Below are 16,272 nucleotides of genomic sequence, written 5' to 3' on the forward strand. Positions count from 1 at the left end.
TCTCCTCTCTGCGCTGCATCGATTGCTGTAGCTGGATGCGTATACTGTATAATTACCATAGTGTGAAAACCTTGTTAATGACATCATTTAATAAAATAATTTATGCTGAGTATTAATTGTTTTCAGAATTTGAAATTTTTTTTTACATCAAAACGATTCTGAAGTATTCCACAAATCAAATAAACAGATAAATATAAACGATTGAAATTTATAGAAACGTTCTTAACTTTTCGTTTTATCAAACTAAATGTTATAATTAATCAGTTCTAATTATATATATAGCATATTGCAGTAACCAGTTGAAAGGAATACAAATTATTAAATAAAAAATGACTCAAAGGAATTTTATTATTGTGAACTCTATCATTTCAGAAGACATTAAATATGGACTATGTATAGCATGCAAATGGACTGATCATTAGATATAACCAAATTTGTGAAAGTTTGGTCAAAACCAGAGATACTCAAATCAAGGCCAGTAGTTTTGCTGATTTTCTTTTCTACCTGAATTCTACTGATTGGGCAGATGTTTACTACCTGATTTCTACTATATTGTTTCCCAGGTGAATTAAGTACCTCTGCCCAGTTTGGACTAGGGGTACTCAGATCTGGTCCTCCAGGTCAATAATAATACTAGTTTTCATTATTTCCATTGTTGACCTGGAGGACCATATCTCAGTACCCCTGGTCTAAACTGAGCAGTGTAAACAGGTAAACAGTCCATTCCTGGCACAGGAAATGGAACAAGGCTGGGTTCTCCTGGAGATATGCAGTGTCTGCAGGTTTCTGACACATTTCAGCATTGACTGGCTAAGTCATCTATTAGACAATCTGGTAAGTAGAATATCCTTGAATTTTGAATCTACTGTTTTAAGGGGTGGATCTGTGCTGTTGTATGACCAAGTCAGACCAAGCCAAAGAAGGCAATTACTGAAGGGAATATGTTGCCTAATACAATCCAGGATAGTACCTTGTTTTATTCAATCGTGAAATAACACTATTTCTAACCATATTTCCATTTATTAAATCATAGAAAGTATTTTGAAAAAAAAGAAAGAAAATAAATTCAGCCACATTATATATATTATATATTATATTCAGGAATGATTCTCGAGGGGGCCTTGCAATCTGAATTGTAAAAACAGAAGAAAGTGTGTTCACATAACTGATGCTAAAGCACTGCCAGAAAGCACATTCGAATTAGAAGGAAATTTTTAATGAATAAACATCAAGTAAAAATACATTAATAAACATGTCCTTGGCTATGACAACATCACTCTTAAAAAGCATTAATTCAATACATACATTTTCACAATACACATACACACACACACACAAAATATCACAGTCATTACTCAAAAGTCACACTTTTAAAAAAAGACACTGTTACATATTTTATATGTTGGATGTCCATTGTGATGTCCATTGTTATATGTCGATTATTTTACACTAGAATGGCCCTCAAAACAGTATTAGGCAGAACAGAGATGCCATAATAAGTAGATACGTACACACACTTATATACGTGTGTTTACACATATTTGCACTCACAGAAACACACACACACACACACACACACACACACACTGACATGCATACTCACACGTATATGCACACACACACACACATGCACACACACACTCACATACACACACACAGCCACACAGACACACACACACACACACACACAACCTACATGCAGAGCGAGAGAGAGGGAGAGATGAGATAAAAGGGAGAATTAAACATAAATTATTCTCATGAGATTCGGATATTCAAAAAACAAGCGTCCCTTTCAAGTGAGCATCACATTTAAACATTACCATGTCGGAGTAGATTTAGACAGGATAATAGCACGTACTGACAATCAGTTGAGATGGGAAATACTGAGATTAGTGGAACCACACGACCCAGACCACGCCTCCGCCACCCCCCCACCCCCACCCCCACCCCCAGTTTTACATCTCTGGCATACAGACTAAGCAACACATACTTTGCCTTCTGAGGTGACAGACACTAACTCTCATGCTAAATGTTTATTATAAGTGCTTATGACATCTGACAGTTACATTTAAAAACCACAGTCCACCCATTTCAGTTCTCACACTATTATCTGTTATAAGGGCTTACTGTATGACTGCTTTCATGAAGATCACAGTTGTTAATGAGGTCCTCTTTCATCCAACTGAAGTACTATATATGACAAAAATTATTTTTTTTAAATCAGACATGTGTATTACCTATTTACATTAATTAACAAATTCATGTAAGAAATTGAGCCTGCACGGATGTATTGTGTGAATTTTGGAAAAGAAAAATTCCCAGCAATTGTGCGGCATGCTGAATTGATTTGTGTTGTCATCCCTATATATTTACACTTGGGTGGATTGTTTGATATGTTTCTGTTATGGCCCCTGTCTCTGCGTCTGAACCCAAGGGACAGACAGTCAGAGCTCACACGCATGGCTTACCAAAAGACGCAACAAAAAGAGAAAGCTTACTGTGCCCCCTACTGGTGGAACTTGCACAATGCCCCTAATGTCCATTATTTTTTAATAAATTACATGGAATGTGAGCTGTGGCAGCACAGCAAGCTGTAAGGCAGACTGAAAGAGTGGACACTTGGGGAAATCTTTAACATCTATGCAAAAATGTATGCATGTATTATGGTGGTCAGCCTTCTACCCTCTGTAGGCTTCACCAAACTGAGATTTAGCAATAGTGCTAATCCCGGGAGCATATATTGAAGAATGATGGCACAAGACAGAGTTGAGTGTAACCACTCCAAGCTCCACATATAGTTAAAACCAAATTTTAAATTCTAATTTCATTTGGAGTCAGATAATTGCGAGAGTAAACAATGGTAACTGTTACGCTTACTAGCTGTGGTCATGGATATATTTGATGCATTGTTCCGCTCCTTTGTGAATTTTCTGAATATCCATTGGAATATTGACAGTCCGGCGACAAGTCAGATATATCTCTGATGACAACATAGCCCCGTTTGCGAACGGAGAGTAACAAGAATGCTGCTGGTCCGTTTCAGGCCAGTCTAAAGCGGGATATGAAGCAGCGCATTCATATCTGAACCGTGGCGACGGATCCAGTGCATTCTTAAGTGTAATTGTGCCCTGTTCTTACGAACAGAGGAAAAATAAATAACATCTCTGATTTTGACTCACACCAGCCAAGGGAAAACACGCTGTGCCTTCCCCTCCAGCTACAAACCCCCATTGGTCTAGCTGTGAGGTGTTTACAAAGCGGTTCTCAGTGGTGACACAGAGTCACACACATGGTGTACAGCACTTTACAGCATAGCCATGACATGGGACAATGCAACCTGTACCCCCGACCCCCTCCATGTCTCCCAATGTAGATGTAAATGATGGCTAAAAAATAAAAAAAATATTATTCAAGATTTACTCTTGGCAAGGAGTGGTGGACTACAACTGATGAGAGAAAGAAAGAGAGAGAGAGAGAGAGAGAGAGAGAGCACCCTTCATGTTAGTGGCTGGATAGAAAAACACAGAAACCTTTGGTCTCAAAGAAAAAAACACGAAAGAGGAAGTCAGGAGCCCAGAGCCAGGAAGCTGGAATTTTGTGTGTTCTTATAAAATCTCAGACTACAGGTAGTGTGTAGATTTACTGTAAAATCTTAGACTACAGGTAGTGTGTAGATTTATTGTAAAATCTCATACTACAGGTAGTGTGCAGACCTATTGTAAAATCTCAGACTGCAGGTAGTGTACAGACCTGTTGTAAAATCTCAGACTGCAGGTAGTGTGCAGATTTATTGTTAAATCTCAGACTGCAGGTAGTGTACAGAGTGACATAACGCATGGATATATGCATTATGTCACTCTCTCTCTTTCTCTCGAGTGAAGAGCGTGCCCATGGGGGCTCCTCAGTTGGACGCGTTGGACGGCAGGCGAGGGCGCTCCCTCCAGGAGGCGCTGTCCTCCTCCTCCTCCTCCAGCAGGTAGTTGAGCGCGATGACAGTGCCGATAAAATCGCCAAGCTCCACAAAGTCCGCCGTCACGATGTTGATGCCGCTCTCCCCCGGCCTCTGAGCCTTCACCCACTGCATCATCCCTGGCAATGCCCTGCAAGGTGCACCAAAACGCCCCCCAAAATCAGACACACCCCACAGACCCCACCCACATGCCCCCCAATCAGACACACCCTACAGGCCCCACCCACACGTGCCCCAAAACAAAAGGCACTGACAGACAGAAAGGTACAGACAAACAGAGAAGATATTTAGAGGTAGACATGCATACAGATAAACAGACAGACGGACAGACAGATGGATGGACAGACAGACAGACAGACAGGCAGGCAGACAAACAGACAGACAGACAGACGGACGGACAGACGGACGGATGGATGGATGGATGGACAGACAGATCACAGACAGACAGACAGACAGGCAAGCAGGCAGAGAGACAGAAGTACAGACAGACAGACACACAGATGAACGAAAGAATAGACAGACAGGCAGGCAGATGGATGAATGTACAGACAGACAGACAGACAGACAGGCAGGCAGGGAGGCAGAAAGACAGACAGACAGACAGACAGACGGACAGACGGACGGACGGGCAGGCAGACAGGCAGACAGACGGACGCGTCCCTACCTCTCGGTGATGGTCTCCCTCAGCCCGCTGGCCATGCCCTTCATGACGGTGCTGGCTTTGGGGGTGAGGACCATCTGGGACACGAAGAAGTTGCCCTGCCTCCGGCGGTCGGCCACGGAGGCCTGGAGGAACTGGACCAGCTTCTCCGGGTCGGTGGTGTTGGCCCAGGGCGCGGGCATCATCTGGCCGGGCCACAGGAAGGGCACCTCCAGCGCCACGGGGTTGTGGTAGAAGACCAGCACCTGGTACTCCCTCTCCCACAGGTACTTGAGCGTCACCTCCTGGGCGAAGAGGGCGGGGCAGAGGCGGTCGCCGAACACCTCGCGCAGCATGGCCACCAGGCTCTCGTGGTGCGCGTTCTGCACGCCGTAGAAGTGGTTGAAGTCCAGGAAGACGGCCTCGCGGGCGTGGCCGGCCAGGAAGCCGGCGATCTGCTCCAGGCCCTCCCTGACGGTGGCGCTGTAGAGGCCGTGCGCGAAGTAGAGCCTGCCGTCGGGGTCGCGGGGCTTGGTGGAGATGCGCAGGTCGAAGAAGCGCACGCCGGCCTCCAGCTGCCGGGCGAAGTCCATGCTCTGCGTGGCCAGCCACTTCCGCATCAGCTTCTTGGCCACGGCGCCGAAGACGGAGACGAAGCTCTGCACCGTCTCGGGCTGCTCGGGCCCCACCGGCGACGCCTCGTCGATGTGGAAGCTGAAGGAGTCGTGGGAGCCTGGGGGGGGGAGGGTGGGGGGAAGGGAAGGGGAGCGTCAGCCGCCGGGAGCGAGGCTCCGCTTTTCGGTCCCGCTCGAGCGGAAAATTGAGATCTTTCGATTGAATAAAGCCTGAGCTTCTGCAAGCGAAGCGAAACGGAGGAGAGCGGTTCACACGTGGAGTTCAGACGAGATCATATAAAGAGGCAAGCGCAGGATCAGGGAACGCTATTCTGTAAGAGTGCTGAAACCTGCTGTGTGTGAGTAAACAGCTCGAGCACCTCCAGCACACACACCACACACACACACACACACCACACACACACACACGCACCACACACACACCACACACACACACATACACACACACCACACACACACACACATACACACACACAAACACCACACACACACACACACACATACACACACCACACACACACACACCACACACACGCATGCACGCACACAAACACCACACACACACACACCACACACACCACACACACACACACACATACACCACACACACACACACCACACACACGCATGCACGCACACAAACACCACACACACACACACACCACACACACCACACACACACACACATACACACACACACACACATACACCACACACACACACACACCACACACACGCATGCACGCACACAAACACCACACACACACAAACACCACACACACACACACACACACACCACACACACACACACCACACACACGCATGCACGCACACAAACACCACACACACACACCACACACACCACACACACACACACATACACACACCACACACACACACACCACACACACGCATGCACGCACACAAACACCACACACACACACACACCACACACACAAACACCACACACACACACACATACACACACACCACACACACACACACACACACACACAATCACACATGCATGCACACACACACAAATACACAAACTGAACATACAAATACAACAATCGGTATATCTGCAGCTGTCTCTTATAGGAACCCAAAGCCCTGTATCAGCTCACAGCTGTATAAAGATGGCCGAGCTGTAGTCAGTGACAGTACAGTAGGGCCCTGGAGAGGCCATTAGCTTGGCATTCTGCACATTTCACTGGGACAAATGAAAAGGGGAAATTACATTTCAGTGTGCTTCGATTTCCTGACCCTTTCAGCCTCTGGAACCATGTCTCCGACCTCCCCCCCCCCCCCCCCCCCCCCCAAGCAGCTCCAGCCATGCCAGCCCCACTCAGCCACTCAGACAGCAGAAAGATCATAAACCAGCCACAATCAGCCAATCAGATCGCAGAAAGGCCACACACTGGCCTCAGTGAGCCAATCAAATCACAGAAAGATAACGCACTAGCAACAATCAGCCAATCATATCTCTTCTTCCCTGTTATTGCATCATAGACTGAAAAGAAACCAAGAGGGTTTAGAACTCAAACTATAATTCTATATTACAGACTGCAGGCTATGAAATGTCCATGTACACATACAAGTGTACAAGCTTTAGGGACATAATGGACTGACAAGTCCGCCATCTTGGCAATGATGGATATCAATAATGGACTGCAATTACACAGTGCTTTTCAATCTCAGTGCACTTCAGCGTGAAGGAGGAAAATACGTCGACCACAGCCAATGTGTAGCACCCCCCGGGAGATGCACAGAAGACATTTTATTACGGAACGCTCACCACCCATTAGTTTAAGAGGAGAGAGAGGAAATAACAGCCATTTAAACAGTGGAGATGAGTACACTGCCAGGTGAGCCAGTTTGGTCAATTTTGCCATACTATCAGATGACCCCCCCTACTCTTTGCCAAAAGTGCCAAGAGGCCATTAATGGGATCAGAGAATGAGGACCTCGGATTAACATGCGTTCATTTGAAACTCCTACAACACAGTGTCCCCATCGTTGCACCGGCACATCGGCTCCTGTACAAGTTTCCTTCCTGCCTTTGACATTTAGCCCACCACGGAGGAAACTGTGACGTAAAAGAGGAAACCACACAAGCCCCATTATTCCCCATTAGGGCTCTTTGGCTTTCTCTCTGAAGCAGATTTAAAGCACCCTGCTCTTAAAATCCCAAACTTTAATGCTAATTACCCCGGATCCCATAATCACACAGGATGCATTAAAGCAATTACAAAACAATCAAATTATGCTGCATTCAATTTTTTTATTTATTTAGTTGTTTTTACTTGGAAACTGGTGGAGAACATAATGCCGTTATTCGTAATGACTGAAATAAATCTCATTTTCAATTTCAGAGGCCATTGTGGAAATAAGTTGGTGCTCTGCGTTTCATCAGAGAGCTATAGCCCGTACTCAAACAAAACATAGACTCTCTTTTACAGATATGCAGTGGAGCAGACCAGCATTGTGAATCAGACCAAATCAATGGAGCAGACCAAAGCTGTGGATCACACCAACGGTGTGGAGCAGACCAAAGGCTTCCCCATCCCTCCTGTCCTCGGACAACTCTCTGACCGGGTACGCATCACCCCGCACGGCTGGACATGATCCCGGAACATGTGGCATGATTGCTGCATTGGAAGCCAGTGCATTTCCTGGATGGACCTCAAAATATTGTCATTTGCTTTTAATCAATTTGTAAAAATCCCCAGAGTAGAGAAAAGCTGCATTGCGTACCCATAATCCCTCATTCTGCAGTATTTGTTTCCTGTCAATGGTTTGGAGGGGGAAAATGTGAACGACACGATGGCTTGGCAAATAAGAGTTCATGCCCTTAAACAGCAAAACCCGAAGAGACACACTCAGATGGACAACAAACGCTAAGTTCAGCCCAAGTTCATAGGACAGGCGCACGAGGTGAACACTTGCAGCTAATTGGCTGTTCTACCATAGGACATTACCCTGACTACTGTCACACTGTCTCCCAAGGGACCAATCAGACACAAGTGTCCCTGCCTCCTGTGTTGCCTTTCATTGTGTCACCTCTGACCCTATATCCACTATGCTGTCTTCACAGAGGTAACTCAAACCTAGAGCCACAAAGACATCAGCTTAAACGTGCAGTTTAACAACTGTCTGAGAGATATGAGAGTTTAACTTGGCAGATACTCTCCCCTTTCAGCTCCTCCTTCTCTCTCAGGGTCTTTTACACACCTCTTCTGTTTGCACTGTTGACCATTTCATCACAACAGCTCTGGTATTTTAATTAGTTTGACGTCTGCAGAACAACAAGGTCCCCAGTGAAGAATAAGATACAGATCAGGCAATGTATTCATTTCCCTCAACTAATTTATTTCAATATGCTGGAAAACAGCGTCAGCACAATCTCAAAGTGTGGAAGCAAATCTCTATATCCCACAGCTTCTGCTGATTACACACACAAAATGTAAAATGTTACAAATCAGGATTGTAATTTATAGTTTTACTTGGCAAAAAAAGGGGGCGTGAAATTGATTTGATTTCTAAAAGTCCACAGATATCCATCTCTCCAGTTAACTCCTCTATTTTAGAGCATTCCCAGAACTGTCACGGAGCTGTATGTGCTAAGACATAATACTGTTCAGTTTTTTTTAGTTTTTTTTTAGTAAATCCCGGTGGTCTTGTTATCAAATTTGTGAATGTTATCTCTGCAATGATACATTTTTATCTTCAGTCTGAATTACATTAGACACAATTTTCCATCGGTTCTCACCTCCATTGTTTTTCCATTGGCCACGTTAACACAATGGCCACAAACGATGGCCATGTTTATTCATCTCATTATTCAGTTGCATCTCTGACCCTAACAGACAAAGAGCCTGGACATATTTTTGGAAGACATTCTGACAAGCAGATGTTATTCCTTTAAAACACTAGGATGAGATTTTGGATGGCTCTCCCCGCTGTTTAAAACAACCAGCTGAGCCTCTTGCCTATAATCAAACAATATAATTACTCTCCACAACAGAGTTGGGCAGTCTAAAATTTCTATCATTCCAATGAAACAAAAAGGATTTTACACAAATGATTGCTCTGGGAGTCTCTATCCAGCTGCATGAGAAAGTGAGGTGAAAACAGGGCCATTTTACTGAGTGTACTCACGTTTAGCACTTAACTATGATATACTGATTTCCAAACAGGTGTTAAAATATGAGACAGATTGCCCCTGCTGGTTAGGAGGAATCACACACGGGTGTATGGGGACCCTTTGATCTGCAGCTTGCTGGCAACTCCCCCATGGGAGAAGAATGAGAACTTATTTGACCTCAAACACAACCAGAAATCTGCCTCCTGGGGTGCTTGGGTGCAAACACACCAAAGATGATATAAGAACAGCACCTATCACCACTTCCAGAGCCGTAGGAAAGAAACAGGTGCTAGACATCTGTGAAACCTCATGTCCCCCTCAGAGAGAACACCTACCCTAGCCTAGACCATTATATTATATTATATTATATTATATTATATTATATTATATTATATCATATCCTCTGTGGGGATTACTAATACATAAATGAACTACTAACGCCCTCATGTGTGGGACGATTTTGGTGCAGCCAACATTGTGACCAGCTGAACATCAGGATCATTGAGAGAGCGATTGTCTTTAGCATTCTGGCTGTAATGAGCCTGGGTTTAATATGCGGCACAGCCGACGATACGCTGGGAGCAGGAAATCAATCACAGCCCGTTTCCACGGTGACAGAAAGCCGCGGACGTAGTAAATAAGAAAGCAATTAGACGCGACACGGAGCAGTGTGGCGGAGAGGACACGGCCAGCCACACCCAAACCCCAACACCCACCCCCCCCCCCCCCCCCCCCCCCCCCCCCCCCCGCTGGCAGCTCTCAGGCTAATAACAGACAACACCACAGTTTCACCCCCACCAGCTGCAGCAATTAACGGCCAATCTACCAAGGAAATTACAGCATACGCCATACAAATATGATTTTTGGCAGAAATATTGTTTCGACAGAGGTTTTTCATTTTCTTTTTCGATGTGTCATTAGATTAGTCAGACGGCGGTTTGCGTTAGCATCGACATTTGCGGTCTCACCGGCAGCAGTATTCAGCGGAACAGCAACTGTGTCAGAAGCAGCACCACTCAAAGCAGTGGCAATGCAGTTATAGCACGTCGCGTATGCAAATACGGTCCTGCCGCTGGTGAAGATGTGCTCTTTCAGTTCAGCGAATCACAGACAGAGGCCAGGCCGACTGCTTCAGTGCTCCGTTACGAGAGTCAGGGAGACGGGCCTGGAGAAACGCCGTTCTGTCCAAACTTTTGCTACACAGTCGGAGTGATTGATAGGAAATGTTCTGAATCTGAATGGTAAAATGCTATGTACTGTACCTCCTGAATGTAATCACCCGCATTAATAAAACCAAATAATCTAATTACAGTCAGTTCCAAAAAGTTACTTATGTCAAACAGGTTTCAAAGATTATTGGTAGTAGAATTAGTTTAAGAGTAAACCTTTGACTACTGTAATAGAAGTAGTGGCTAATAATATATTGCGATCTTGTGTGCATTGCTTGTTCAGTATTTCATTAGCTATAGGGCCTAAATGGCTAGCTCTTAAGGTTGTTACTATGTATTGTAATGCAAATAGGCACCAGTAACGATATACTAGATCGTTAGCTTAGCTAGAACTACAGTAATAAAATCTCAGCTAAAATTATAGCTACATCTCATAAATATTACATCATGCTCACAATATAACACCATTTCAGCCTTCAGCCGATTCTCGTATTGAGAGAAAATTGTACAGATTATGAATTTTTCCTTTCATTTTGTGATTATTACTATTATGACATCAATTAAGGTTAAGTACCTTGCTCAAGAGAGCAACGCTAGCACCCAAACCAGGAATCAAACCCGCAACCTTTGAATTACATATCCAGTTCCTGGGATTGTAACTCAGAAACTGCCACCCAGATTTGGATCTACGCCAAGTGTTATCTCACACTCAGAAGATAGCGCTGGAGGCTTTATCTTGTGCAAGAGATAATTGGCTAACAACAAAAAAAGTCAGTGTTCCTACCAGGGCTCTGAAATGTTTTGCCTTTGGCAATGCTAAATAATCATCTAGACAGTTGCCCAGATGGAGGACATGCCAGAAGAATCAGTTGCTTTCCAGGAACAGGGCTGTGTAAGAGAACTGCAGCAGACCGATGTGTGTGAAGGACCAATGGGATACGATCACAGGGCTGCTGCAGCCGTAAGAGCCCGACCGCGGAGCCATTCACGTTTCTTTAATGCCATCTCTGGGCCAGTTAATCTATGCCCCCGTCCAACTACAGCACTCTGCTAATATCAATATTACCCTGACGCAGGCATCCGTGCCTGACCAGGATTTTTTCTGGCCACGAATATAACATTCGCTGCTTCGTTATTCCCCCCAGGGGGAAAATGAAAGTATTTAAGACCGGGGGGGGGGGGGGGAGCGATTTTGGGAATCTCGGGACAGCCCTGCCGGTTTCGATGTGGACCTCCGGTTTCCCACCATTCAGATTAAAGAGTGCGTTGGGGAAACTTGCTACAGTTATACACGCGAGAACAGCCAACCGGAGAATCAAAAACCTGAATGATTTTATGAGGCGCCCCCCCCCCCGGTAGATTAAAAACGGTCTGGGAAAAATCCTCTGAGCCTAGCTGTGGAAAGCCGAGCTCGTTGGTATGTGCACGGCCAGGTTGCTTAGCAATAATTACATTCAATGAAAATTCACCCTAAGTGTGATAAGCTCCCCTCACACTGCTTTATCAGAGGCCTGATGGGAAGGTTTTAGTCCTCCTCACTAAGCTTCACTCCATTCCACATGGATCTAAGGACACCTGTCATGGAAGCATAGATCTGCTGGGATGGGACTAGATAAGGGTGCGGCAGAGGGCATTAAGGCTTAGAGGCCTGGTTCTTGGAAATGATATTGCACAATGCACAATGGGTATAATGAGCACTGCCATTGTACCTAGTGCAATTACTAAATCCCTACAATTATTTTTGATGTAAGTGGGTCAAATATGGATCTGAAATACCTCAAATCTTTAGGTGCACTTAAAATATGAAGAAAAAAAAATCCTACAGACCCCTTTGAATAAGGATTGGACAAGGAGGGTGATGAGAGAAGCTGACTGGATGTAGAGACTAAGGAAGGAAGTTGGTTGAATGCAAAAAAAAGACAAGAGATGCTGATTAGAGGAGTGTCATGTCACCTCGGTTAAATTTGATTTGGATATCTATTTTTACAATCACAAAGACACTTATAGCAGGAAATAAGGAATTTATGTTCCTCAGTTGTGCATCTTCGTGGCCACATGATCCACTTCACCCTCCAAGCTGATGTATCTGGGTCCATTGGTCAGCTGATAGACACCTGATAATAGCGGAATCAGGGCAAAAGCAATGTGCATAAGAGCATGCAAATGCATATGAGGCAACAGCACAAGTACTTTGGGTATGTTGCTCGGTGCCAGTTGGCTGGCTCTGATGCTCTGTTCTGATTGGCTGGCTGCGTCACTCGGTTCATATTGACTGACTCTCAGAACATTTAGTCTCCCACATAGTCAGTTCGCACACACGCACACACACAAATAGAATTGACTCCACCTTTAATTATTTTTGTGGCAATGATACTGATTCTGCCCATGCTTACATGAGTGTCTGCTCTAACACTTTAGCCAGTAACTGGAGGAAACAAGTTTATACACTAATTAAATCTCAGCAAAAGAAAACGGACGTAATTGAATTAAACTTCACGGCAGTGATGTAAAATTACCCAGCATTCAGTGCAGAAGGCTGTATCAATAGTCCTGCGAAACGATTGGCCCTCGGCCACAGCTCTTCATTTGTACTTGCCCTAGCACAGGGAACCCCGGGCATTCATCTCCCAGACGGTGCTTGAAAACCACTTCTCCTGCTACTGCTCCAGGGCACTGCTGGCTAAGACCAACTCTCCCCACCTGCAGTGATTTTGATTTTTTTTCTGTGTTTCGAGAGGTAGCAGGACACGGTTGCTTAGAGTCACTCGCCAGCGATACTCTAAGCGCCAGCGACGTTTAGCATGAACGTTACCGAAATTGAATTATTGCCTTATCAAATTCGTATTCCCACGGACTTAACGGAGACACTCGGGGGGGGGGGGGGGGCGATTTGTGTGGCTGCCATATTAATTTATGCAATCACTCTGTGTATGTCTATTGGAGGCGGGAGTTCGATCCTTGGGTGGAATAGGTTGGGCACGTCTCTGTCCCTGTCTGTGATTTTCAGTTTTGATTCTTTCATGACCGGTAGTATAATGTCCACGCCAGCTTCATGTTGAATACGGTACATTTATTTAGTGTAGATGGACGGCCGCTGAATCAACTTCTCCACTCTCTCTGAACAACTCCGTGATCACATCATGTTGGATTAGCCCATCTAATAAATGCCACAAAGTTACAGAGACTCCTACTATAAGTTCCAAACATGTAATTGCTCCATGGGTACCGGTAGTTTAAATTTCCATTTGCGATCTTGGATATTTATTAGATTCGTTCAGGGCGCTTTCCAGGAATAGCTCCCGGAACGTTTTGATACTAAAATCTTCCTCCTGCATTGTTAATTTTAAGGTTATGTTACGGTAACGAGGCAAAACATCTTTCTTCATCTGCTGCTCACATGTCTATCTTTAAGCGACAACACGCCCATCATATAATCGCATTTAACTTCCACGCCTGGTGCCACTTCCAGTCCCCATTAAATGTACAGTATGAACTGCTAAATATTGTTACCGCTCGAGGAAGGAAAACTAGTAACCTATATCTGTTTAGCCACGATATGGGAATTGTGTTTTATGCGTCAGTGCGCGTGGCTGCCACGGAACGAATTCTGTAGAGATATAACGTCTGAGTTACACAGACTATCTGCCACCTTAACCATCAAGCACGCGGAAACACCATTAACATGAATATCAAATCATGTTACTGTTGTTTGGAGACAATCCCAGCCGCGCATAGAAGAGAGTAGACTACTCACCCGGTATGGCCAGATTCGTGAGGGGCGTGTTGTGCATGTGCTCCGGCAAACTGGCCATCCAGTCCGCGAACCTGAGATCCTGCTTTCCTTCACTTGAAGCCATCTCGCGCCTCCTATACTCACCTTCTGCGCCGGTTCCGTTTTGTGCGAAACACCCCACTGCTGCGTGGAGGCGCTGGGGGTTGGGTGGAGACAGATAGACAGGGAGAGAGAGAGGGGGGAACCCGGAGCACGCCACGCCCACAAATATTTATTCAAATTGAGAAGATTAATAGTTTCACTTTGAATATAAACGGAAAACAGCGACTATCAGTATAGCGGTCCATTATACAGTCGTAAACACTAATGGTTTATTAAACGCTGTTTGTTTTTATTGCCTTCCGTAAAACGTGATCAGTTTAATGATTAATGAAAGACGCGTGGAGCGCATGTACAGTCTCTACGTTTCTCTGAGCATTGGCACTAGCATGTTTCGTGGTCTTTTTTATTACAAGTGATCACCGTTTTTATGGGGTTGCAAATATTTCGAACTCATCCGAAGAGGAACTGTTTAACTTCGCAAAAAAACGAACACCCGCTCTGCAAACGGCCTTTCCGTCCGTGTAGCTCTTTGTGGTGCTGTCCACGAGGGTAGTGCTGATCTATTTTCATGTTGTTGGTCTAGAGCGGTGGTTCTCAACTCGGGCCAGAAAGGGCCGGTGTGGGTGCAGGCTTTTGTTCCAACCAAGCAGTTACACACCTGATTCTACTAATCAACCTTTGGAGTCTTTACTAAGGACTCAGTCCAGATTTTATTTGTTGAGCTTAAATATTGAATACGCTTATTATATTATGCAATGAGGTATTAGCTTATTAAATATGTACTAATTTGCATACAAGCGTCTTATATGCAAATGAGTGTATATTTAATGAGCGAATAGCTCATTTGCATATTTGAAAAATAAAAAATGAAAAGTCATAATACAAAAAAAACCTTGTATTTGTATTCAACTGGTAAAATTTAATTTTGATATGAGTAAAGGAATTTTTTTTCCTATTAAGGGGTGGTGCCTCCCCTTAAACATCAACATTATTCTTTCGCTTTTAAATTGTTGGTACATCCCCTCCCCCTTTCAATGCTCAATTTCACAACTGATGGCAATGTTTAATCACATTTCTAGTTCCTGTGTCTAGCTTTATTTATGGTTGTCAACCATCCCGCAAATTTGAATCGTCCCTTATTTGGACAATAGAATAGGCGTTCCACATTTAACTCATGGCTACGGGATGCATTTTCATCCGTATGTTTGTGAACGATTGCGTTTATAGTAACCGCTGTTTTTAATAAAATTCAATAGTTAGCTAGCTAGCTAGCCGGGATAACAAGCACACAGTGAGACCATTCTGACCTGAAGCCAAGAATTTTAATCTCACCTAGGCTAGGTGAGAAGTGACGGCGAACCTGATTGACTTTCATGCAGATTTATTAAATAATGTAATAACAAAAAATGTATGGTATACGTGGTATAAACAAATTGTATGGTACAAAATAAGAAGGAACTATTTTTTCTTGATAGAATCATTGTTTTCATAGAATTAACGACCAGAGGTTTTTGCTTAACAATGGTGCAAATGAACTACCAACCAGAGTTTCTGCATTTAACGGCGGTCCAAATAGAACTACCAACCAGAGTTTTGCTTGACAACGGTAAAATAATATGCCCAAACACCCAGCTGATTGAATCTATAAAAATCAATAAATATAAAAGTAACATAGTCATTGTTGGTATTACTAACTCACACCCACACACACACACACACACACACACACACCAACAAACTTTGAGCCACTGCGCTGCAAAACATTTAATAGATACATTATGTGCGTCAGCCATTATGTTTCTTCAAATCGATTCATATCATTGTGGATGGCCACAAGATAAGATAAAAGTGCCCATTCTGTTTGCAACATAGGACT

General features: G+C 44.3%; 1 protein-coding gene across 1 annotated transcript; it reads right to left on the reverse strand.

Annotated features, from left to right (window-relative positions):
• Window positions 1-1,940: 1,940 nt before the first annotated feature.
• Window positions 1,941-14,477, reverse strand: LOC118212297 (PI-PLC X domain-containing protein 3-like). The gene is made up of 3 exons (XM_035390023.1): window positions 14,316-14,477; window positions 4,635-5,343; window positions 1,941-4,100 (listed from the first exon to the last, which is right to left on the reverse strand). Exons 1-3 carry the CDS (start codon window positions 14,416-14,418, stop codon window positions 3,902-3,904), a joined length of 1,011 nt encoding a protein of 336 aa, XP_035245914.1. The 5' UTR covers window positions 14,419-14,477; the 3' UTR covers window positions 1,941-3,901.
• Window positions 14,478-16,272: the final 1,795 nt, after the last annotated feature.

The sequence above is a fragment of the Anguilla anguilla genome, chromosome 14, assembly GCF_013347855.1.
Source record: "Anguilla anguilla isolate fAngAng1 chromosome 14, fAngAng1.pri, whole genome shotgun sequence".
Classification (NCBI taxonomy): Eukaryota; Metazoa; Chordata; class Actinopteri; order Anguilliformes; family Anguillidae; genus Anguilla; species Anguilla anguilla.

Bases quoted from the DNA above. Each gene is read 5' to 3' on its own strand.
- LOC118212297 (XM_035390023.1), bottom strand. From the start codon at position 14,418: ATGGCTTCAAGTGAAGGAAAGCAGGATCTCAGGTTCGCGGACTGGATG. The intron at 5,344-14,315 runs GTGAGTAGTCTA...TCCCCCCCCCAG, and splicing joins CACGAATCTGGCCATACCGG to GCTCCCACGACTCCTTCAGC. The intron at 4,101-4,634 runs GTAGGGACGCGT...TGCACCTTGCAG, and splicing joins AGGGAGACCATCACCGAGAG to GGCATTGCCAGGGATGATGC.